At 42.9% G+C, this 24,860-nt stretch overlaps 10 protein-coding genes across 10 annotated transcripts; 4 read left to right on the forward strand and 6 right to left on the reverse strand.

Moving 5' to 3' along the window:
- Positions 1 to 377: 377 nt before the first annotated feature.
- On the forward strand, positions 378 to 1,637 carry EAF01_001265 (uncharacterized protein; the record flags this gene model as incomplete). Its single annotated transcript, XM_038909515.1, has 4 exons — positions 378 to 644; positions 709 to 955; positions 1,012 to 1,466; positions 1,548 to 1,637. The coding sequence occupies 4 exons, from the start codon at positions 378 to 380 to the stop codon at positions 1,635 to 1,637; spliced, it is 1,059 nt and encodes a 352-aa protein (XP_038774327.1).
- Positions 1,638 to 3,724: 2,087 nt separating this feature from the next.
- On the reverse strand, positions 3,725 to 5,484 carry EAF01_001266 (uncharacterized protein; the record flags this gene model as incomplete). The annotated part of the gene is made up of 3 exons (XM_038909516.1): positions 3,725 to 5,254; positions 5,325 to 5,408; positions 5,464 to 5,484. The coding sequence occupies 3 exons, from the start codon at positions 5,482 to 5,484 to the stop codon at positions 3,725 to 3,727; spliced, it is 1,635 nt and encodes a 544-aa protein (XP_038774328.1).
- Positions 5,485 to 6,759: 1,275 nt separating this feature from the next.
- EAF01_001267 (uncharacterized protein) lies at positions 6,760 to 8,649 on the forward strand (the record flags this gene model as incomplete). The annotated part of the gene is made up of 2 exons (XM_038909517.1): positions 6,760 to 6,904; positions 6,959 to 8,649. The coding sequence occupies 2 exons, from the start codon at positions 6,760 to 6,762 to the stop codon at positions 8,647 to 8,649; spliced, it is 1,836 nt and encodes a 611-aa protein (XP_038774329.1).
- A 1,045-nt stretch (positions 8,650 to 9,694) lies between these two features.
- On the forward strand, positions 9,695 to 10,213 carry EAF01_001268 (uncharacterized protein; the record flags this gene model as incomplete). Its single annotated transcript, XM_038909518.1, has 3 exons — positions 9,695 to 9,881; positions 9,972 to 10,066; positions 10,160 to 10,213. The coding sequence occupies 3 exons, from the start codon at positions 9,695 to 9,697 to the stop codon at positions 10,211 to 10,213; spliced, it is 336 nt and encodes a 111-aa protein (XP_038774330.1).
- Positions 10,214 to 13,149: 2,936 nt separating this feature from the next.
- Positions 13,150 to 15,738, reverse strand: EAF01_001269 (uncharacterized protein; the record flags this gene model as incomplete). Its single annotated transcript, XM_038909519.1, has 1 exon — positions 13,150 to 15,738. The coding sequence occupies one exon, from the start codon at positions 15,736 to 15,738 to the stop codon at positions 13,150 to 13,152; it is 2,589 nt and encodes an 862-aa protein (XP_038774331.1).
- A 996-nt stretch (positions 15,739 to 16,734) lies between these two features.
- Positions 16,735 to 16,971, reverse strand: EAF01_001270 (uncharacterized protein; the record flags this gene model as incomplete). Its single annotated transcript, XM_038909520.1, has 1 exon — positions 16,735 to 16,971. The coding sequence occupies one exon, from the start codon at positions 16,969 to 16,971 to the stop codon at positions 16,735 to 16,737; it is 237 nt and encodes a 78-aa protein (XP_038774332.1).
- Positions 16,972 to 17,807: 836 nt separating this feature from the next.
- EAF01_001271 (uncharacterized protein) lies at positions 17,808 to 18,822 on the reverse strand (the record flags this gene model as incomplete). The annotated part of the gene is made up of 2 exons (XM_038909521.1): positions 17,808 to 18,303; positions 18,716 to 18,822. The coding sequence occupies 2 exons, from the start codon at positions 18,820 to 18,822 to the stop codon at positions 17,808 to 17,810; spliced, it is 603 nt and encodes a 200-aa protein (XP_038774333.1).
- A 1,101-nt stretch (positions 18,823 to 19,923) lies between these two features.
- On the reverse strand, positions 19,924 to 20,330 carry EAF01_001272 (uncharacterized protein; the record flags this gene model as incomplete). The annotated part of the gene is made up of 2 exons (XM_038909522.1): positions 19,924 to 20,098; positions 20,185 to 20,330. The coding sequence occupies 2 exons, from the start codon at positions 20,328 to 20,330 to the stop codon at positions 19,924 to 19,926; spliced, it is 321 nt and encodes a 106-aa protein (XP_038774334.1).
- A 1,864-nt stretch (positions 20,331 to 22,194) lies between these two features.
- Positions 22,195 to 23,184, forward strand: EAF01_001273 (uncharacterized protein; the record flags this gene model as incomplete). Its single annotated transcript, XM_038909523.1, has 1 exon — positions 22,195 to 23,184. The coding sequence occupies one exon, from the start codon at positions 22,195 to 22,197 to the stop codon at positions 23,182 to 23,184; it is 990 nt and encodes a 329-aa protein (XP_038774335.1).
- Positions 23,185 to 23,549: 365 nt separating this feature from the next.
- EAF01_001274 (uncharacterized protein) lies at positions 23,550 to 24,485 on the reverse strand (the record flags this gene model as incomplete). Its single annotated transcript, XM_038909524.1, has 2 exons — positions 23,550 to 24,352; positions 24,407 to 24,485. The coding sequence occupies 2 exons, from the start codon at positions 24,483 to 24,485 to the stop codon at positions 23,550 to 23,552; spliced, it is 882 nt and encodes a 293-aa protein (XP_038774336.1).
- Between the last annotated feature and the right edge of the window lie 375 nt (positions 24,486 to 24,860).

Below are 24,860 nucleotides of genomic sequence, written 5' to 3' on the forward strand. Positions count from 1 at the left end.
TATAATAATCTCCCACTTCCCCGGTCAAAGAAGTTCCTCTCTAGAATATTAGCGTCCTCTGATTGCGCTATCCCTGTTCATCCACGCACCTCAAAGCTCTACAGTACAATTCAACCTACCTGACACTGCAATTGCCCCGCCCACTTTTTTACTATTGATACGAAAAAGAACGAATTCAAGAATCTAGAACTTCGATATCAATTGATTTATCGACAGAAGATAGGATATTCTACTGGCGGAATTGCTTTTGTGAGCGGTAACGCCGCTGTCTCACTGCAAAGAGGACAAAAATCCATCCCCCTTTGCTTAATTTCTTACGACATCCCCTACTCATACATCAAATACTACAAGTATAATCGATTTCGCGATACGACCCAATGTCTTCTGGACTTACACGCAGAAGAGGTGGTGGAGGAGGAGCTGGCGATACGGAAAATGGAGAATCGAGTCGTGTTGCATCACCGGCGCCCAAGGCTGGAAATTCTCGCGATACAAGCGGCCCAGAAACATCATATGAGAGCGGAGAGAATGGTCACAAAATTGCCTTTGATCCAAGAGATATTAGCGAAAGTGCAGAGAGAAGCAAACAACCTAAATTGACGTTGATGGAAGAAGTTTTGTTACTGGGATTGAAGGATAAGCAAGTAGGTGGCTTGATCTGGACAGGTGGTGGTTTGCGCTTCTGCGATTGATACTAATGCTGTGTAGGGTTATCTTTCATTCTGGAACGACAATATATCATATGCGCTTCGTGGATGTATTGTTATTGAGCTGGCATTCAGAGGGAGAGTGAGCATGCAGAAGGATTCCTCGAGGCGGCGATTCCCTCTAGCAGACAGAGTAATTGAGGTTATCGATGATACTTTGACAGGAGAAGTCTTATTGGACGAAGCGCTCAAAATGATGAAAGCGAGTGAGAAGATGAGTGTCAGTTCATGGATCGATTTGATGAGTGGTAAGGAATCGCAATTTCGCACATCTTAAGATCTCAACATTAACATTTTCTACCAGGCGAGACATGGAATCTCATGAAAATCGGATATCAATTGAAACAAGTCAGAGAACGATTGGCTAAAGGATTGGTCGATAAGGGCATTCTAAGAACCGAAAAGAGAAACTTCCTTTTATTCGATATGGCGACACATCCTGTAGCAGACGGTGGAGCAAAGGAGGAAATCAGAAGAAGAGTTCGAAACGTCCTTACGCAACGAACTGTTGTACTCCCAGGCAGTCAATTTCTCCCCGAAAACCTCGAATTCAGATATGTCAGAACAATTGCCATGGTATGTGCTGCCTATGCAGCCAACGTATTAGAGAATGCCCTCGCATCACTCGGTCACGAATCCAGAGAACGAGCATTTGCTCAAGTTGATGAGTTATTGGCAGAATATAGTCAATGGCCATTTGGAAAGAGAGCAGGAAGCTCAGCGGGAATAGGTGCAAATTTGGGACAGGTTATTACGGATGTATGTATCATTCTCCATTCACCCAGTACCCCTGTCCATGCACCCCTTTTCAAACTACATGTACTAATACCACACAAATAGGAAGTAAACAATGGAAAGGATAAAGAACTACAACTCGAAGTCGTTGCCGCATGTTTAAGTGTCTTTACCCGTTTGGACTCTTTGCTATAATTATTTCTCACACATGCAATTCGATCCACGATCTCATACACAAGGCGCAAGTGGGCCGCATCTCGATGACACTTTTATGATGGAGGGAAAATTACAAAATATATCAACACACACACACACACGCACAAGGAGATCTTTTGCTATGTCACCGCTACATCATTCATTTTCGTTCAATTGGAAGGGGAGGAGGAGGAGTAGGGGAGTCGGATATTAGACTCTTTGTTCGTGAAGGGAATGAAGGGAAGAGAAAGGGAAAAGTTCACCTAGTAGTTTCACTCATCTGTTCTTATCTGGGCGGGCGCCAGGAAATGTATTTGCAGATACGGTACGAAGTAAAGAGGAAAATTAAGATTAAGATTCAAGATTCAAGAGATGAGGGGCTTGGACATGCATAATCATCGGATTTGCAAGTGGATGTGGATGTAGATGGGGATTTTCTTGTAAAAGAAGAAGAAAAATCACATCTTACCTTACTTTACTTTACCGTATTTCACCTTACCTTACGTTATGTACCTTTGGAATTTTGTTGTAATAGCAAAAATTTAAACAGATTATTAGATTTTTTAAAAATATCTTTTTGGATGATGTTGAAGATGAAGACAGGGATGTTTGGTGTGAGTGATGTGCTGGTTGTGGTTCTGCTTCTAATTCTAGTTCTGAATATCTTGTCGTTGACCTCGCTTTCTCTCCTTGATAGATTGTTGGGGGAAGAACAATAGGGGAAGTGCAATTAGGCGATGGTTGATGGTTAATACCTAGTGATAGTTAAGAGTTGATGGTTGATGATTGAGGGTTGGTTGGTATTGAGAAAGGAGATGGGTTTGATAGACTTGATAGACTTAATAAGAAGAAGAGATGATATGAAGAGGGAGAGGAAGGAGGGAGAGGAAAGGAGGGAGAGGAAAGGAGGGAGAGGAAAGGAGGGAGAGGAAAGGAGGAAGATGAAAGGAGGAAGAGGAAAAGAGGAAGAGGAAAAGAGGAAGAGGAAAGAAGAGAAGTATCAGGATAGTCGAGTAGATAGATAGAGTAGATGTAGTAGATGTTGAAGGACTGTCTGTATACCGTTTGTCTATGTACTGCCTGTCTATAAACTATCTATCTGGAATGCTGTCTAGATATTATATGTCTATATACCATCTATCTATACTATCTATCAAATCCCATCTATTCAGAATACTACCTAGATACTATATCGAGTAATCGGGAATACCCAGTATATCATGAGATTTTTCATCCTCATCGATTTCATATTCCACCGACAGAGTACATGCATGAATGAATAAACAAATAAATAGATGAATAAAAAACGAATAAATGAATAAACAAACAGATAACTAAATAGATGAATATAAAAGGGTAGAAGGTGATGTATGATATACAAGACTCCCCAATTTGCAATTTACAAACTAATAATTATACATATCTACATAAACCTTCTTGGATCTGGATTTAGATTTAGATTTAGATTCACAGATTCATAGATTCATAGATTCACAGATTCAAAGATTCATAGATTCACAGATTCAAAGATACTATTTAATATCTGATACCTACGTAGGTCCGTTCTAAATATACTTGGTATGGGATCCTAGAGTCTGCTTTAAGGTTATGAGAAACAAAGTGATGATGATGAGTTTTAAGTAGATAGAAATCGAAATTGCTTATTTGCTCTTTGTTTTTTGTTTTTTGTTGGCATTAGCTGTGTTGTATTAAGCTACATTGAATAAGATAGGATAGGATAACATATGATGAGATTCCAAAGGAATTCGTATGTTCTCGTTTTGAGAAACATCAATAGGATTCAGTTGTTCACAAAGCCAATCATCTTATACAAAAACATTCATTGTAGATGGTGTTGTAGAAGATTTCTGTCATGACCAATGTAATAAGTACAATATCATCATCCATGTATCCATGTTGCTGGATGAGAATGGTTCTTCTCCTGGTCAGTCTACTCCATAGACATGACACTATCACTTTCCTTTCCTGTCCTACCCACCAACCACTACATCCTCTATTATAATTTTCCTGGCCTCACTCCCAAACACCTAATAAATCCCCAACAGAACATCAAGTCACAACAGCCTTTATTTTTTCTTTCCTCCACCTCCGAAACTACCCTCAAAACCCGGCCTACTCTTCTTCTTTGCACCACCAGCTGGCTTTCCACCCTTTCCACCCTTCTTTCCCTTTCCACCCTTTCCATCCCTCCTAGCCTTGAGGTTCTCTTCTCTCTTCTTTTGTTTCATATGAGTTGCCTTCTTGACACCATCCATCCTATCACCCCATTCCTTTTCACTCTTCTTCTTCGCGGCCTCCTTTCTCTTAAGGGTTTTCTTCAGTAACGAACTATCGTCTCGGACTTTCTCACCATTCACGCGCTTTTTGGCAATCAACCAACGTTCTTTCTCTTCGATATCTTGACGTTTTTCGGGATCCATAGCTTCTAGTCGAGACTGTTTCTTGGCTGCTGCGGCGAGCGCACTGTTGGCATCTTGTGGACCCTTCTTCTTTGGTATGGATTTGAGTGCGGTTAAATCTTCATTGAGACTTTGTCCATCAGCGAATGCGACTCTACCGAAAGCAAAATTGTTTTCGGGTGAGCGAATCAGCGGGCTGAGTAAGCTTCCTGCTGGACTACTTCGTGCCGATACCAAAGCGGCTTCTCGTCTAGCCTCTTCGTCGATCTTGGCTTGGAGTCGGAGTTCTTTCTTATGAGCTTTGCGTTGTTCTTCCTTTCTACGACGTTGGTCCATCAGTTCTTGGCGATTGCGAACAGGGGTACCGTCAGGATTGTTTGCTTTCCGTTGGGCTCGTAGAGCTTCGATGCGAGCTGCTAATCTAGAACGGAGAGCTTCGGAGTCGGCTGGAATGGTGATGTGCTTAGGAGGGGCGGTAGGAGGGATAGTAGAGGATGTGGATGTACCTCCACTGGTATTGTCCTCGTTTGTTGCGGAGAAAGTAGATGAGGGCGGCGATGATTTGGTAGATTCAGGCTCCTCTAGACCTTCAGCTTCGAAATGCCCAATTTCTTGATCATGCTCTGGTTCCTCATCGGCCGCAACTTCATGCTCGATTGTCTTTTGGGTAGGGGTCTTGTTAGTGGCAGTGTCCTTGGTCACTTCTTCAGCCACATCATCTTTTGTAGTCGACTCACTAGCAGGAGTGTCTTCGGTTGGTAATTCGACGACTTGTTTGGCAGCTTCCTCCCTCTTTGCCTTTTGCTTAGCGGACTTCTTGACTGCCTTTGCCTTCTTCTGTTCCTCTTTCTGGGTTCTCTTTTCCAATTTTGCCGCCTCTTCTTCTGGTGTCAAACCTTTCTTGGACGTAGAGTCTTTTGGTGTCGCAGATTTGGATGTCTCTTTTGTGGATTCAGCATCGGTCTTCAGTTTCTTTGCTGGCTTCTCCATGGCCTTTTTCAATCCTTGTTTGGGTAATTCTTTCTCAATGCCCTCGACTTCGGAACCTTCCTCAACATCCTCAGACTCTTCCAATTTTCTCTTCTTTGCTCTTTCATCCATGACATCTTTTGCGGTCTTTGCAGAATCTGGATCAAGCTTTGCGCGTCTTGCAGCAGCAGCTTGTTGCTTAGTTTGCTTCTTCTTTTTCCATTGATCCTGTATTGGAAAGGCAATCAGCATTGTGGCACTAGCAATTGAAACCAAGATGGATGAATTTTCAACATACACTGGTGTCTTCGGCATAGTAGTATTTTGCTGGAATCAAGGATAGCAATCCATCGAATGCCTCTGCATGCTCCCGCAATCTGTCCTGTGAAAAAAAATGTCAATGGATAAATAGGAAAGGCGGGGAAAGGAAGACAAACCTGAAGAGTACTCTCTGCCATCTTTTACCAGTGACAAATGAATTACAATATGAATGCTGGTAAGATAAAACTTGAATTAAATAAATGCTATCTCTTTTGATCCCAATGCAATCAAAATAACATAACTCTCATAGAAGTTGTTTGGTGTTTGTATGGTACCTAGGTATGATTGAAATTGTAGGGAAAAAGTAGGAAGCTTTTCTTCTCCTCCCTCTGTACGAGATAATCCGAGCCAAAATTAATTTTTCGAGATTTCTTTAACTCCTAGTGCACGAACTTTTGATGAGTTTTGATTGGTTAGATTGTACCAATCAAGGGTCGTATTTGTGGGGTTTTCAATGAAAGATCCATCTTAAGCGGGCGAGGCGGACAAGGTGAGCCAGTGGAGTCGACTCTCGAGTCTCTACCTCTAGTACTTATCATTACTAATAGTCTATACTCGTGCTTACTACTCCGTACTCTGTAGGTTCCTAGTAGCTACGGACGTTGTTACAACCTCCGTCCTAGGGAAAGTGAAGTCAAGGGAAGAAAAAAAAAGAAAACAAAAATCTCAGCCTCATACACCAGCCTCACACTTTTCGTCGGTACTTAAGGTTACCTACCTACCTAGTAATTGACATTGTGGCAGTGCAAAGCTGCAAGTCAATCTCACGGTTGGGATTCCTTGGTGACCCGCCAACAGATGATCTGATCAACCTAGCCAAATAATATCTGCTTGGAATAGCATAAGGAGTCCAAGAATCAAGGATTTCAATACAAAAGTCTCATCTATTAAGTATTTGTTTTCTATATCTCAATATACCTGGGTAGCCCCAAGCAACATGTGGATCAACGATATGATGTCGTGGCAATCATTATCACCGCTACATCTTTGATAACCTTCTCAATCTTTACAATAAGTCTCTGCGATTCCTTATTGCACCAACCAGCTCTTTTTCATCCCATCAGCACATCAGCCTCCCTCATTCGCCATATGAGACCCTAGGTAGTTCCAGATACCCACCATCTTTCCCTGACATATCTGGGGTACATTTTCCGCTGCCCAATATCAGTGATATAGCAAAAAGCTTGATAAATCGAAGACCCTACAACACGAAATTCTTTTCCAAGAAGGCTGAACTTCTTCGATTCGCTTCTTGTCAATAATCCCAAGGTTTATTCTGACGAATTTGTTGCTTTGCCTCTCTGGCTGTGTGTGTGTGAATCACTTCAGAGGAACGAGAGTGTACAAAGAAGAGCTTCCCTTTTCTTTTTTTCAGTCCAGTCCCATCGTATATCTCAAACTGCCGGCGAATTATGTCTCCGCAAGATTTTATTGAAGCAAACTCGCTTTCTGGTCTGATTCAGCTTGCTGGAAACCCTCCGAAGTATCCACGAAATCCAACCGAGCAGAAAAAGGCCAACCTAGTTCTCTATATCGCTAGAGTACCTGGTAGTAATGGTACGTTTGCGTGCATATAGGGCGTTGATTGTCATAGCTGACTACATTTTCTAGATATCATTCTTACCACCTTGAAACCACAACTCAAGAATGTCACATCCGAAGATGTCGCAAATTCCTTTTACTACTTGCATCTAAACTCGGATGAGGATGCCCAACTCCTACCCGAGGAGCAGCCGGTTCCTTCCCGGGCACTGTCTAAGAAGACTCTACCCCGCAAACCTCTACCCGATGGATCGAGGGCCCAGTCTTTGGATATTGACAGGCAAAGTGTATTAAACTTAGAGCGCCTACGATACCAAGCACCTGCGCTAGATATCCAGAAGGATACTTCGGGACACGATGATGTTGTGCCCCCGCGTGACAACGTTGCCAATACGCCAATAGTAGCAGAAGCAGGTAGTTCTCGGCGGGTCGTAGGTCGGCATCCTTCTATGGCGCGATCGAATACCGTCAACAGAAAGCCTCTCACGAAAATAATGCCTCAAAACTCGATATTCACTCCAGAGTCTTCTCAGACTGGTGGTCCTATTCACAATGATCTGGAAACATCACACCGGCCTCAAAGTAGCCATACGATGTTTGAAAGACCCAAACCAGTTGATGCTTCTGCGAAGGCATTTTCGATAACTATCATTCGACGAGATCCAACCTCGGGCAGCCAATGGAATGTTGGTATAGTTGAAGGGAAATCAAATCCTCCTACTGTAGGGATGACGGCAACTAAAAAACCTTACTATGACATTTCTGTACATATCACAACGCCAGGCTATACCTATTTTCGCAATCATACTCACCCGATAGGCAATAACAAGCTCGGTGGTACAGCTCAAACTCGGGAGTCACAAGGAGCTAGATTCCAGCCCTCCGGAAATGAAATCTCCACACCAGTGACGCAAAAGGCTGGGGTCTCCGGATCTGGGTTCCACAGTCAAATATCGATGGAGTGGGCTAGTTCATGGAATCAAACTTTTAAACAACACAGAAGGGCAATATCTGATTTCTCGACAAATCACAGCAGAAATAACAGCGGTAGCTCGGAAGGTCCGCAGGAATCTGATCCAGAAAATCGGTCCGCGGATGGGACCGAAAATTCTCGCGCCAAGGGTTACACATTTCTAAGTCCTTGGGGAGGGACCTGCACTTTCTCCACTGGTGGCGCTGGCCGGTCCTTACGTTGTCTACACAAGCTACCAGCCCCAGTCTCCGCAGATTCCACCACCTCTTCGTCAAGCTCTGTAACTGTGAGCGAACTTCGCTTCAATTTACCAAGTTCAGATTTATTCGATAAAGAGAAGGTGGACTTGGCTGCAGCTCAAGTCAAGAGTGGGTCGAATAAGCTCACACGAAAACTAGGAAGTTTCCGTAAAAGACTATCTAAGTCTAGCCCTCACCATCCATCTGAAACTCAGCCGCATCAAACGTCTCATGCTATCCCATACTCAAGTGATGGGGTAGACCTTTCTCATCTACCACCTAGACCTTCCTCAATTAGCTCGTCATTTGAAGAAGATTCTCCGCCCTTGACACAAAGACTAAATAACCTCTTAGACGAGTTGACAATCACGAACGATAATGAAGACCGGCTGGATCTTAGTATTGGACAGGAAAAGGCCGGTGGAGGGAATAGAGGCAAACGTGCAAAACTTGGGAAACTTATCATCCATAATGAAGGCTTGAAAATGTTAGATCTGATCATAGCGGCCAACATTGGCGTTTGGTGGACTGTTTGGAATCCAAACTAGGCTCATATTTGGAATAAGTACTTCTTACGCATTTCTGGCACAAATGATACTTGAAAGGGGACAAGGGAGGCCCGCATAATCTTTGAATATATAGCTACATGTTCTACGAAAATTTCACCTCACCAAACTTCAGTGGCGAATTGACTTTGATAGTTATGGAATCGAATAATAAGAGCTATTTTAGTGTGGCGCATTTATCGGAGGATTATGACAATTGAGCATCACGCGCTCTACAGATTATCAGCCACGTAGATTTGTCTATTTTCTCCTTCGTTCTGTGCTTCGGTGTCCCCCCTAGACACTATCTATGATGTACAATTTCAGCTTAATTTCCCGGGGACCTGTAAGAATTCCGACGATCCATCACTGTTACTTATTGACTCTTTCTATTCAAGTATATGTGATCTCGCAACGTGGCAAAATTAAATCTATCTAAAGTTCGGTATTGATGTAGTACATCGTCACATGGAAACTATTTGATTTGGCCTTTCTCTACGCATCGATCTCTCTTGGCAGATTGTGGGTTATTTTTCCACTTCCTCTTACACAAGACCACGTTCCCCTAGTATGCCTCCTTCGTTTTCTGTGTAAGAAACAACCTCATTTTAATGATTCACATAAAAAATCAGGATGGGAATACTCAGTTCCGAAAAGAGACGGTATAACAGGCAACAAGGACGATTGGCGTTTTTCTAGTGACATGAAAGCCCTTTCCTCCGCAGTGTGAATACACAATACCATCTCCTTTGTCCCATCTCGCTTGATGGTGAAGAAAATCGCGCCTACTCCTTTCAATATTTCGGCCTCTTGGCGGTTCATTAGACTGTCTGCTGGGGGCGACAACTCTTGCCTCGACTTTCCAGTGTTACTTTGATAAAAGAAGCTCCTATATATAAGGTCTCATAGTTCTCCTCTACAATTCATTCCTCATCAACTCATCAACTCACATTTACTTGAAGAACCTCGTTTCATACAAACACTCTCGCTCATTCCATTCACTTCTGCATCAATCATCCAAGTCAATAACATCCTTCCTGCAATCAAAATGCGTTTCACTATCGCTACTGTTATTCTCTCTTTGGCCTCAATGGTCGTTGCTATTCCCACTACGGAATCAACTATCTTCGCTCGTGGTGGAAGTCAAACCTGTGCTCAGGGTCAAACACTCTCGTGTTGTCAATCTGTTACCTCTGGGGGTGATGGTCTTTTAGGCAATCTATTGGGATTGAACTGTAAGTCCTGTTATATCAACCCATTGATATCCACCAATCTACAAATATCCTCTCGTCTAGTCCAGAAGATCTTACTAATAAAAATAACAGGCGCAGAAATCCCAATCCCGATCCTCGGTGTCGTGCTCGGAGGCAAATGCAACTCGGCCCCCGTCTGCTGTAATGTAAACGGTGGCGATACCAGCGTAAGTGTTTTCTTCTACGATTCTTCAATAGATTTCCGTATCTTACATGGCTAGCCCGATTGCGATGACGATTCTAACAGTGCTGGTACACAGGGTGGAATCAATGTTCTCACCAATAGCTGCGTTGCCATTCCCATCGTTCTTTAGATGAACAAAAAATCTCGAATCCTCCTCGAAAGGAGCATTGCTGATCAGCCGATCATCACCTTTTCTTACCTCGATCTATCTATCCGCCATCTCAGCAATATGAACTATATCTTGACTTCGACGATTCGGTTCGATTTAATTGGCAATATACATTACATTTCGAATACAAAATATGGATTTCAATCGCGTGGTTATGGCATTGCGATATCTTTCTTCTCTTTCTCTTTCGACACGACGACTCAGTATTCACTTTGCGAGTTTACCATCCTCTCTCTTTCTTTATCCTCAGATAGAGTCCCAATTCAACATGGAACTCTTCGCTTGCTTCATTCTTTCATCGTGCATGGATTCTCTTATACATGGGTCTTGATTGATATGTATGGTTGTTCACATAGTCTGGTTTGGAAAAATAAGAATGAATAAATTTATGTTATTACTATTATTAGATACTAATAATTACTCTAATTTTTTCTTGCTAGTAAAAGTGATATGTATCAATAGTATGTTATGTGTTATGTATCTAGGTTGCAATATGAGATTTTTCATGATATGATGGTGCATTTATATATTTTGTTTTGCTTTGGTGGATAATCTTATGTGTATGGAAATTGTAATGTAATAGTGACGCGGATGTCTTGCATGAATAGATAAATAAATGAAGGAAGGGGTAAAGTAGGTCATTCGTACAATGTCTCATCGTGTGTACGACTCGGTTATCTGGGTTTTTGCATTGTGTGACGGATGGGTAGGTGGTAAGTAGGTGGGACGAAAGGAGTTGATTCGATTCGATTTGAGATTGAGATTGAGATTGATTTTGGATATTTGTAGGTCGTGGAGTGGAGGGCCACAGAAGGGATAAGTGATTTTGATGTGTGGTTGGGGATGGGGAGGGGTGTGGTGTTTGGGGATGAGATGGGGATGGGGGGATGGATGGATGGTTGTATGTATGTGTGTATGTAAATTTTGAGTAATTACTAGGGAATTTAAAGAATGGTGTAGGAGGTTGAGTTTGAGTTTGCGTTTGGAGGAGGTGGTATGATGATATGATGATATGGCTATTGTGTATGTATTGGGTAAGTGAATGAAGATATTTTGATAGAATGGGGTGGGGGCTGTAACTGGTGAGAGGAGAAGAGAGGAGAGGAGAGGAAGGGGAGGGAGATGAGGGGGAGATGAGGGGGAGATTACGGGAAGGGTGAGTATCTATGTATGGATTTGTATTTATGTAGGTGTGTGTTTATGGAAGTATGTGTTTATAGAAGTGTGTACCCATGTATCTTTTGATAGTGGAATGATGGTAGTGTGTATTTATGGTACTATGTACCTGTGTAATTTTTGAGTGGTAGTGGTAGTGGAATGATGGTATGAAAATAGGTATTTATAGAAGTACAAATGTAATCCGATAACGGTAGTAGTAGCGTTAATAGTGGTGTAACTATTGTTCCTACCGAGTAACCGAGATAGCATAATGGGGGCGAAATTTTTGATGGGTGAGTATCTATCTATCTATCTATCTGGGAATTGATTGGATTGTCTGTTCAAGAGTTAGACTCATTAAATTAATAGTGGTGAGGAAGTCTTTGAGGGTGGGATTTATGGAATTGTGAAAGGGATGGAGAGGGACAGGGAAGGGGGACAGTGTTACGGGAGCTGCCTCTAGGGTCATGTGAAAGTGTTTAGAGATCTCTCGAGATGGTTTAGACTAAACTTCAAGTAGGAATTCAATAAGGTTGTAATTAATTACAATTCTCGTAACTATAGTAATGAAACTAATGATTGTTCTTGAGCATGAAGCTTTATATTATAATGAAATCCATTCCCTTATATAGACCTTCATTCTCTTGATCGAATCGACAAGTCTATTTGACTACTCGAATCGATAAGTCGAATCGACTTTCCTTATATAATACTTGTCCCTTGTGATCTGGTAAGGTTACTGCTTATCTAAACCTGTGCTTATTAGCTAATCTGTAACCATTATACATTCTATGCCTATTGTAGGGTAGGTGCCAAAAAAGATAGGTTATCTTAGAATCTATGTTGCGGTGCGGGTACCCTCCGTAACAGACAGGAGGAGGGAGGAGAGGGAAAGCTAAGATTGTGTAGGGAATACATTGAGGTGTAGAGGGAAATAGAGGATAGATATAATATAGATCTAGATATAGATATAGCATATAGATCTAGATCTAGATCTAGATTAGCTATGCCCTCCATCTCTTAGATATAAATCTAATCCGCTCAGCTCTGCTCTCGATATCAAATATCGTCTAGCTCTCGCTCTAAATCTCCCTATGCTCTAGCTCTAGCTATGAATATGGATATGGTTCGGTCCTCGTATATGATCTGTCCCTTCTTATATATACTATAGTTGGAACTTAGAATGGGAGGTAGTGGATTTGAAACTTCGATGCTGAGGGATATGGATTTGATGGGGTCTCGGGGTTGCAATATGCTGTTTTAAAATTGGGTGTTTCTTACGCTGATGTTGATTTCAATAATCGAGCATCTGATGATCCTGTGGTGTGCGAGAGGAGTTCGTGTTTGAGTTGAGGGTTCGGTATGACGAGGGGAGTTTTGCTAGGTGGGCATACGTGTAGATACGATACCAGAGGGCTTTTGGCTATTGAATATATTAAATCCAATTTTGATATGCATGAGATGAATAATAAATAAGACAGCCAGTAATCTTAGAAGGCCAAAACAATCGAAAATCAAAATCATGTAAAGTATTCTATGTACTATAATCGCTTCTGTCTATCATTATCATACCAAAACGCCCACTTGAGGAAATACTACCAAGAAGTTTAATTCCCTCCGATTCGTCGTTGAATTCCCAAACAAAATTAAGGATAACAAAAGTATGCCCCAATCCATGCATCAAAAAACACTCGGCATCCGTTCCAGTCCCATCTTCCTATACACTCAACTTCCTTTTCCTAATGACTTATGTACTGGAATACCGCACTGACATTCTCATCTCCGCACTCTTGTCTTAACAACAAATCCTGTATTGTTCCCAACCCTGCATTAACAAAATGATTCCATGTACTTGTATCACCATACATCATTGCCTGGGCCTTTAAGAACTGTTTCCCATCCGGCTTACAACGTTTGCATTTGAACGTATCATGAGTATCACTCGTCGTATCCTTTCTATATTGGAACAATTCTCTCAAAGAATCCAGGCTAAAATGTCTTTCGACATCTTCAGCAGAATCAACAACACAAGATGAAAGTGATTGTTTATGAGATTGACGTTGGAAGATCTTTTCTTCGATAGTACCAGTAGCGATGAAACGATATACGAAACAATCTTTCTTTTGACCATCACGCCATACTCTAGCGAGAGCTTGTTGATCAGCAGCTGGGTTCCAATCGGGATCGAAAAGGACAAGCCGATTAGCTCCGATGAGATTGAGACCGCATCCTCCAGCTTTACTACTCAACAAAAAGACGAATTCTTGACCATCCGGATCGTTGAATTTATCAACTAGCTTTTGGCGCTTCGTTACATTCATGGTACCATCGAGACGTAAAGATCCGTAGCCGCGGCTTCGACATAATTTATCAAACATGTCAAGGGTTTGTGTGTAATTGGAGATTAGCACGATTTTATCATTGGTATCTTGACGGATGCGTGCGAGCATACGGTCGAGAACTTGCATTTTTCCTGAATACCAAGGCTTGATATCACGATCGCGTCCGCGTCCATCTTTTGGAACGTAGTCTTCGGGCCAGTATTGTTCACAGCCGGGAAGATCTTCGGAAAGATTTAGAAGATCAGGATGATTGCAGAGCTTCTTGAGCATGCCGATGGCTTTGAGAGGTTGACTTCCTTTTCCTCTTAGAAGCGCTTTGATATCTGGACTAGTGATGAAATGATTATATAGATCGAGTTGAAAGGGCGCGAGACTGCAAAAGACGACGTGCTCATATTTGACTGGTAGATATTTGGAAAGGATATCGTTTGTTCGACGAATAATGAATTTGTTGACGACGTTGAGAAGTTCTTTGATACATTCGTCTCCCTTTTGTCGATCTTTATCGCTACCAGCCGCATCTCGACCACGTTGAATTGGCAATTCATATTTCTTACGAAATTCCATTCGAGTGCCCAAAAGACCTGGATTGGCGAAGCTGACCAGGGAGAAATATTCTGTCAAATCATTCTGAATTGGTGTTCCAGATAAAATAACTCTTCTAGTAACATTGAGACTATTCAATGCTACAAAAGTCTGACTGTCTCCATTCTTTAAACGATGACCTTCGTCACATAGCATCAGTCCAATTTGAGTATGCTTGAGCTCATCAACATAAAGTCGTAGAGTCTCATAAGAAACAATGATAACAGGCCTTGTAATGGAACGACCACTAGCTATAGCCCATTGTCGTAATTGCTGGATAAGTTCCTCCTTTGAAGCTTTGCCATCGATTGCAAATGGTTGAATGGCATCCGGACCTAGCCACTTGACTAATTCATTTGCCCAATTCTTGACCAAACTCGACGGACAGGCAATAATAGCCTTGTTGATAGTGGGTTTCCCGGCATCGGTAGATTGCTTCAACATTGTCCACATAAGAGTAATGCATTGTAGAGTCTTTCCCAGACCCATCTCATCTGCCATGATGCATCCATTCGCCCTATCGTCCACCATACCAGTAACGCATCTGTACATGAACTTGACGCCTTCAATTTGATGAGGTCGCAAAACTTTTGCGAGTCGAGGATCAATCACAACCGGGACCTTGGGTCGTTCACCTTCCACAACCTTTTTTATCCCTAATATTTCCGCCAGACTTTTATGTGCTAATGGGGCGTCCAACTTCACTACTGGTTTCTCGGGTTCACCGTCCTTCTTCTCGGTCTCATTCTTGGCGTCCTCTTCTTCTTTCTTGGCTTGTTCAATACTCCTTGGCTTCTCATCAATCGTAGGGTCATAAAGAACAATCGCAAACTCGCCACTAGGGTCATGTAAAGGTTTCGCAACAAACACCGCTCCCTGTCTTAGTCCAAGTGTTGGCGGCGGTCGATTTGGATTATATCCTCCCCCATCCTTATTTATCAATGGTACCGAAAATCGTTTCCTAAACATAGTATCCTTATCCTTAACTTGGAAAATAGGAAACTTATTCGATTCTCTATTCGCAAGAGCTAATCGATCCTCATTTGTCCAAGGTTTATCTCCATCTTCCGCTTCGCCATCTGCACCGCCATAATCAACCTTTCGCCGCTTTCGAGCGGGCTTTACGGAGGCTCGCGTTATTGTCGCTGAACCAGGACACCGGAATGGTTTTACTAATTTGTCGACGGATTGAGGGGTTCCGCCATATAATCGACCTCTCTGTGTCGAAGGAGGAGCATTCTCCTTATCTTCACCGGATGTGATGTGAAAAGGTTGTTTGAGTCGATCTGTTGATTGGGGAGTGCCTGCGAGTCCAATCCTCTTTTTCCCTGCGAGAAGAATTGGGGTTCGCGCCTCTGTTTGCGCGTTAACAGTATCGTTCTCACTCGGTGGCGTTATCATTATGTCGTCGATTAAACAGATCCTATATCCTGAATGTGCTACTGTGACACTTTTAAACACCCCAATCGTGATTATTTTGGTCAAATTATGTTCGCGGTTTTGCAGTTTGATGTCATTAATTTCTTGATGTGGCGTGGTGATGGAAAGAGAGGGTTGAACGATGAACGCGTCTAAACTTCGCGAGAGCACGTGACTATACACAAATACAGCACTAGCACTGTTGGTTCCTTCCGTATCATCCTTCGATATTCATTCGCCGTGCTAAATCCACGACCATCTTGACTTTCGATATCTTTGTCATTGCAAAATAGCATTGCAAAAATATCTCACAGCTAAATATTTGTGATTACTTTCCGTTTGGTCAAAGATATCACTGCTTGGTAGTTTCCCTGCCCCTTTCAAACCTTTTGCTTTCCTTTAATTTGGCATTGCATTCACTGCCCTGAAAAGATTCCTACTTATTCGGGAAGTAGTTCATTTCATATATATATCATAGTTCGATAGCTGTTTTGCTGTTTGAAAGCTCATTCTACAGATATTGATGAAAGTGCATCCATCATTGAGGAGCAGCAGTTGTATGGGTGCCGTTCATTGAAGCAAGCACATGCTGCATATCATAATAGTTCACAATCCAGTGTTTGTAGGATTTTTTGGGCATTTTCATGATGGTTGCGGGATTTTCAGTGATGCGCCACAAAAAGCTCGAAATTACCATTGCAATCTCACGCGGTGGTTAGTGTGAGCACTTGAGTGCTCTTATGTGGACATGAATACCGACAATTTCCAATCTATATTAGGACAAATATTTATCTAATTATACATTTGTTCACTCAGTCCTGTCGAAATGAACTTTCGGTCGCCGCCGTCAAACCTAATGCCAAAAATTGGCCCCAAGGATTTCAAACACCGCCAGATCCGCCCCCATCTCTTACCCGAATCAATTTCGCAATTCCACCGCTACTAGGGAGTCTATTCCGTAGCTTTCCGCCCGGTTGTTCAACTCAATATATCATCTTCTGGTGTGCCTAAGGTTTTTGATAGTTTTGAACGCGAAGCGTTGGTAACTTGAAGCCTCGCCTCCGCAACCGTTGGACAAGTGGCAAGGAGGTTCTTGTGACTTGGAGCCGCTTCGTTTGCATATTGAGATGACTTGCTGAGAGCATTCATTTGGTGTAAGGAGAGGAAAATCGGTTCATAAAGATAGGAAGGAACCCCTTTAACTTCTGCAATCATTTGTGAAGGGATTACTAGGCCAGTGATGATTCGACTATGTATTAGTGATTGAAATTACAATGTCGGGTCACGTAGAGGTCGAAGAGTGCAAAAGGCTTTTCTAGATCAAGTGGTAGCATTGACCACCGGACCCAATTTGTTGGAGAGTTTCCCTTACGCTAGGATTTTCAGCTACAAGACCTGCACCAAGCTTTCTCGCCAATGGATACACGGAATTCTGCGAGGGCATCTTGGTGAGTACCTGATCTTGATACCAAAATAAGATTCCGTGCGCCTCTAGCTACCGATTAGCGAGCGATACTACGACCCAAACCACCCAGCTCACCAGCCACCAAGTACGTTGCATTCGAGTCCATCGTGTAATGTGCTCTAGATTGCAGCAACGTCTACTCACAAATTAGCCTCGCATTTCTCATATACAGAAAGAAGGTAACTCATACCAGGACCTTTGCTTTCCTTTCAAACTCAACCACCATCTTTCCAATATGCTTATCACCTTGCAATTCTTCAAGAGCCTTTCTCAGGTCCGAAATTGATAAAACCTCTAGAGAAATGAAAGGGCGCAGCCTTTTTCTGCTATCAACTTCATAGCATTAAGACAGGTTTTCGACATCATCAAAGGTTTTTGCACTACCATATCGTCGAGATTCACGGCTACAAAGATGGTATTCCTTGCAAAAAAAACATGTCCCAATTCGATCTCTATCATTGTACCAAATGGTGCTATGCATTCCCAAGTTGCTGCAAGTTTATCTCCAGAAACAAAATTGACAACAACGTCTACTCCTTTGCCCTATGTCTTTCGCATAGTTCCATCTGCGAAAGAGTTATCTCGACTAAAGAAGATATGGCCTCTCTGAATATTGTACATCTCCATTAGGTATTGTTTTCTTCTTTGCACTGCTGATCGTTGTAAATACTTCGGCGCCCAAAAGTTGCGCAACTTGGATAAGTGCTTGTCCATTTCCACCAGCACCGGAATGAATTGAGACAGTTTCTCCCGGCTGCAGCGAACTGACCTCATTTAAACTATACCAAGCGGTGGTGAATGTTACTGGAATAGATGCAGCTTGTGGAAATGTCAAATTTGTAGGCATCTTCATCGCAAGAGCCCAGTGACATCTCGCGTATGATCTAAATACATTTCGGCCGGTCACACGATCTCCTGGGCAAAACTGTGTGCAGTTTTCTCCAACCCGAGTAACAATACCTGCCCCTTCACAACCATAGACATCACTAGCTCCCTTTCCAATGACCTGGAGAAGATCCCTGTAGTTAACGCCTGCTGCGTGGGCTTCTATCTCAATCTCGTCTGCGCCCAATGGTTCGGATCTTTGTCGGTCTTCAATGAATTCAATAGAGTCGATAAGCCCCGGGGTTTTGACAATTCAGTTGTAATGGTTGTCCTTCTTCCGGGTTCTTGTGTCTTCTCCACGTAGTTTGTTCTCTCAAAAATGTGAATATCGATAGCTGTGGCTTCTGAAACGCGGATGATATTAAGAAATCAATCAATTTCCATGTATTCTGGTTCCAACTTATTTGTGCTTTTTGACATGAGGTTGTCAATTCTAGCTATATTTGTGGCATGCCGCTCTACCCACTGATCTATTGAACCGTCCAACGCTAATGCGGTAAAGGGAACCCCGAAAACTTCTTGCCGCAGCACACGAGCAAGTCCCAGGATCGGGACTGTAGTCGAGATTTATGATGTTACCACTTCCTGATGTAACTCAAAGAATTTTACTTGCAGAAGGAAACAGAATTTGGATCGCTTCGGATTCTTTTGCGGAAATATATTTGAACCACCGGATGATCGAGTTTGATCAAGATAATGTGATTATTTTCTTGCATATTGGGCATGAGGACCAATCTCAAGCCATGAGTCAACCGAAACTTTATTCAGATGGCTTTGATCTGTGACTTCCACAACTGTGGTCTGATTGCAACATCGCTGGACAGCCCCGAGGAAGTCTACCTTCGAGACCATGATTTGCACCCGGTGCTGCGGAGTGCAAAGTACGTCGGTAGAAATGATGTCTCCCGTCACAGAGGAGACCATCCAACAATTTGTCGAACTAGTATCCCTCTCTATCGTACCAATTAAGTGCGAAAATTCAGACTCAACTTTCATCATCTGAGGAAAGTGATGATAAACGCTGACTTGTAGCTTCCGTGCAGATATTTGTCGATCTTTAAAGTGTGCTACAAAAAATTCAACTTGAATTACAGGCCCTGATATAGTTGTGCTTGTTGGACTGTTGACGCAGCTTATTGTTATTGGGCACGAGTTTTGTTCAGCTCGTCCACTTTTCATTTCTTCAATTTTCTTGCTCATCTCTTGCTCAGAACGACCAACAGCTGCCATACAGCATGCTGATGAAGAGCTCGACAGTTTGGACGCCACAGCGCCACGATAATAAGAAACTTCATGGCTGCACGAGCAGAAATTGCTCCTATAAAGTATCTAACCAACGATTTGCTTTTGTATTGGAAAGAAATGCAACAAAAACTTAAATGACTGGAATACCAAACTCATCATACCTATTTCATATGAATGGAATGGAATGTTTGGTTTGAAACTTGTGAATGAGACTTCTCTTCCTGCTATACCCGTCCTTGATACTAAGGATTTCTACATAGAGATCGGAAATTCCAATTTTCAAGCCTCTTTTTCCGGCCAGAATGTGAAATTTACGCTGTAGCAATTTATCCCGAAGAATGACCAATGACCACCGATGGTAGAACTCCAAACACTCTCAATAAATCCACAAGAGCGATTTGAACTGCAATGCAAAGAGGTTGGGAAGTGATGCCTACAGTTGATACAGGATTTTGCACGCTCCACTACCACCAGATACGAAAATGAAAACCACAGTAACTAACAGAATCAAGTTCTGCCTTCCAAAAATATCGCTGAGCTTCGCCCAGATCATGATAAGACCTGTTCACCACTTAAAATTTGAAACTAGCATGATAATTTGTAGGTTGAACACCAGCGTGTGTGAGCATATAGGAAGTGAAAACCCACGAAGCTTCATCGAATCCTTTTGATTCATTGGTAATGGAGAGGATAGAAGTACTGACGATCGATGACTCCATTTGAGCCGAGAATATCCCCATACTCAAGCTACAACAGACAATGGTCAGATAAGTTTAGTCACCCTTTTCAATAACAGGTAGAGCATGGTGGGCATACGCTAAGTGATTAGATACAGCCTCCATCCAGAGGTGTACTTATCTTCGGACACAGTTTCATCGTGATAAAGATATCCACTCGCAGGAGTCATTCTAAGCTCAACTACTCTCGAACCTACTCTGCCGAATCTTTCACATGGCTCGATATATTCGAGTTCTGTCATTGGTAGTTGAAGTAGTATCAACAGCAAGTACACTGATTTTAGAATGGGCTTCAAGTGAACATACTGCAAGGGAGACGGCTTGAATCTTCATGTGTGTCTGATGAGCTGTAAACCGAGCGGCAGCATACGACATCATTTGTATGATATCTGTACATGTATTTTATGGCTCCCAAGGTTATGTCATATCTGAATGGCACCTCTTCCATGTACTCCCTCGGAGTTGAAATGTTGTGGTACTGTACTACAACCTAATGCAAGGTTTCAAATGATCGCTAATATGCGGTGTAATTTGGCTGCCACTTTTAAACCACGATTGCACAAATTGCTTCGAGTTTCACGGTCATGTAGTGGAAGACGATGATACAATTTGTGCGAAGCTAAGCCTGTAAGATCTGCAAATAAACTATTTGTTGGATCTAGAGCTCAGAATAGGTGTGCCGAATATGAAGCGGAAGCATAGTAAATCCGAATAGAGAAGTCACATGGTTTCGTCAAAAGCAACCTTGTAGGAGGGTTGCATCCCATGACCTATGTACGTAATTCTTCTCTTCTCCTGTCTTCTATCATTTGCAGCCAACTCGTCCCTTGTGTACCATTAAGCTCTCAACTTCTTAAAGGCCATCGCTACAGGATCTCAGAGATTATCGATTCTCCTGCCGATCCTTATGTCTGACCCCTTTACCGACATACATTTCGGGGGTACAGCCTGTCTTTGTCCTATAGGGGTTTCAATCAACACTATAGTTTGTTTTTGAGGTCCGCATAATTTGACTGGATTTGAACTTTGAATTGAGTCACCATAACTTCTCTGGTCTCCTCTCCTTGTGCCACCGATAGAATATGAGATGCCCTTCCCAAGAGGAAAACCTCTGTTCATCTGTAGCATGGAATGCTTCTTGGCTCTCCATATTTGTGCAGTGACATCGCCGATCCAAAGTTGGTCAATGTTAGTTCCTCTTGAGATGGAGCCTAAACGAGTAACGACGAAAATATGGAAGTCATGTAATTACAATGCCTCATGTTGATGTTGCACACGCCTTTCAGACTTCCAAAGCAAGTTTTTGAAACTCGGGGAAGGGGAGAAGGGGTTTACTTCCAAGCACTTCTGTATTACTTTTTGTCCAAAATCTAGGGCGAAGCAATTCCAGGTATCTGTCGGTGTCGTCTAAATTTGTGGACCTCTCTGTATGTAAACAGAGCCCTCTCGTGATAAGATTGTAATGAGTGTGAAGCAAGGGCCTTCAATTCCTAAATGGGACAAATGACGCCAGCCCCTGAGTTGCTACCCTGCCATTTTAATATATTAGAACCTTACGTTATAGGAGTTGTGTATCGAGTAGAGTCTCTTGAGTGGATACTCTCATGGTCCTGATGGATCCCTTGATCTCTGACTGTTTGCTTTGGTTCGGATTTTCATTATTCCGTTCCAGAAAGCTCATTCTTCGCCAAGGAATATTCCCCGCCAACGTATATCCCCGATCCTTTCTTTGAACCTCTAGGGTTCCAGCAAAAACGAGCGAAATGGGTTCACATTATTGAGAGTCTAAATCAGTATCGGTCGACATCTTACTTTGAGTTACAAAAGCGTCTCTGTTACTTATCGCCAACAACGATAGCTATCTTTCTCTCATAGATAAAGCTGGAATTGAGCGAAGGAACAGTGCAGTTGTTTACTGTATACAGTGAAGCAAGCCACACACGGCATTCAGAGAAAGCGCTGGACGTTTCAGAGCGGGAACCAATCTACAGCCTATCGGCAACTTATCGCCCAGATTTCAATCGACATACTATCCGTTGATCCGAGACATGATCCCACGATAACGACAATTGCTAATACCCCTTTATTATCCACATAGATCGGACAATGTCCGCAGATTTCTGGGCTGGTTACATTAGTGGTGCTATCAGTATTATAATCGGCAACCCTCTCGATCTTATCAAGGTTCGTCTTCAAGCCTCGAGTTCATCACGTGCCAATGGTCTCTCTTCGACTCTCACCCCTCTCACTTCTACTCCGCCTACTACCGCTTTGTTAACCCCCAGTTCCCTTTTCCGTGGAACTGCCGCGCCCATTCTTTCAACCGGCGCTCTCAACGCCCTTCTCTTTGTAACTTATAACAGAACACTCTCGTTCTTCCATCCAACTTACACCCCCAACCATCCGGACTCCGTACCCCTATTCTCGACATTTCTTGCAGGCGCTATTGGTGGTCTCTGCTCCTCTATTGTTTCTACCCCAACAGAATTGATAAAATGTCGCGCTCAACTCTCTAGCCCTCCCGTCTCTTCCCTAGCGATAGCTCGCTCTATTGTATCTACAACCGGAATCCGAGGTCTGTATTTCGGAGGTGTAGTTACTGCGTTGAGAGACAGTATAGGTTATGGGTTCTATTTTTGGAGCTATGAATTGTCATCGCGTCTCTACTTTTCCTATGTCCTCTCGTCATCGCCAGGAATGGAGGATACTACCAGTTCTACGGACGAAGCAGTCAAAATTCTCCTCTGCGGTGGCTTAGCCGGTGTGGTGACATGGGCTAGTGTTTTCCCCCTTGACGTTGTGAAAACAAGACTTCAAGCTCAAATTCTCGCTCCTACATCCGCATCAGAAACTACATCACTTCTGATTGGATCTCCACCCCACAAGCCCAGAGGAACCTTAGAAATAGCAAGACTAGCATATCGTGATGAAGGTATTCACGTGTTTTTTAGGGGATTGGGTGTATGCAGTTTGAGGGCGTTCATTGTGAATGCAGCACAGTGGGCAGCATATGAGTGGATTATGAGGGAGCTCGGGGCCAAAAGTGGGGTCGATATTGGCATCAAGGATAGAGGCAAGAGTGAGATTCTGATTTAGAAGGGAAAGATTCAACTTGAAGATTTCCTTGGGGGAGATGAAACTTTTGTAGATGGTATAGACACAGAGGATGGGGAAGAGAAGAGGGATGAGGTCGGACAAAGAGTACGGTTAGAGATTAGAGATAGAACATTTGAATAGTGGTTATAGATTCAGACTGAGACTAGATGTGTAGAACAAAATCAGACGAGATGCTCTTGAAGGTACCACCGTCATGATAGTGGTTAGCTCAGGTGTAAGATATTCCAGTCCAATTTCAAGGTTAGCTTGTCTGTCACTTGGTGATCACTCCACGCTAATGTTTCAGCCAACACAAATTAATTTGTATTCTAGATAAACTTTGACATTTATGAAATACTAAGCGATTAAGTGCTAAAACATTGACCACCGTTGGCGCTGACAACACTACCAGTCATCCATGCACTCTCTGGACTACAAACCATACCAACAATGCTAGCAATTTCTTCGACGTATGCTGGACGACCACCCCATTTCTTACCAACTGCCTTGACTTCCTCGGTATCCCACTCACGTACACCTGACAATGGGATCAACGGACTCCATTGTGCCTGAGCTGCAAGCACATCGTTGCTACATTGACGGAACATATCTGTGAGTACCGAACCAGGGTTGATAGTGTTGACGGTGGCATTCTCAGCCAACTCTCTGGACCAAGTTCTTGTCATAGCCTCAAGTGCACCCTTCGTTCCATTGTAAAGCGTCAAGTATGGAGTACCGACCTTTTGTCCAATACTGGAGACGTTTACAATTCTTCCAGATCGATCTGTTGGTAGGTATGGCTTGCATGCTCCTGTAAGCAAGATAGGAGCGAGTACGTTAGTCTCGTATGACTTGATAAAATCCGCGTGCGTAACTGATTCAAGGGGACCAATGCCAATCATAATAGCAGCACAATTGATCAAGATATCGATTTGTAGCTTGTTGGTATTAGCATTGGGAGGCATCTTTGAATTGCAAGCCTCGATGATGGCTGCACAGCCTTCAGGTGTAGAGATGTCAGATCGACATGGCACGGCAACAACGCCATGGTTCTTAGTAAGCTCTTCCGCGAGTTCAGCAGCAGAACTGTCAGAAGCCTCGGTTAAATAGCTGATTAGGATGTTGGCACCCTTAGATGCGAGATTTCTAGCAATACCAGCACCAATGCCTAGAAACAAGGTTAGCTAAGACACTGAGAAACGCGCCATTTATTAATCCTTACTTCGTGCCGAACCTGTTACAATCGCAACCTTGCCTTCATGCACTCGACCGGTGTCCGTGGTCTGTTTGCTGGAAGCCATTTTGAATGTTGGATCACTAAAAAAATCTTAGGTACTAAAAATCTAGTGCGGGTAGAACGTAAAACGTAAAACGGTAGTTTTCCAAAGCAAGTGACGAGAGGGAGAAAAGAAGAGACTATCAACCCCCCACGTTTGCATACCAATGTATGGGACCCATACTATGGGTAACATGTCCATGACACATGACGGTGGAGCAAAACATTACTGAAGAGGTAACGAATGGTGAGATTTTGGGAATCGTCTCCACCCGGGGAAGGACAAGTCCAAAGCCTCCTTGCGAAATCTCTCTTCACTGAGGGGTCATTGGTGGTGACCGATGGGAATTAATATCTAAGATCTTGAATAGGACACCGTACAGAGCTTGTCAAATTGTCG

This window comes from Botrytis porri (assembly GCF_014898465.1).
Source record: "Botrytis porri strain MUCL 3234 chromosome Unknown BPOR_002, whole genome shotgun sequence".
Taxonomy (NCBI): Eukaryota; Fungi; Ascomycota; class Leotiomycetes; order Helotiales; family Sclerotiniaceae; genus Botrytis; species Botrytis porri.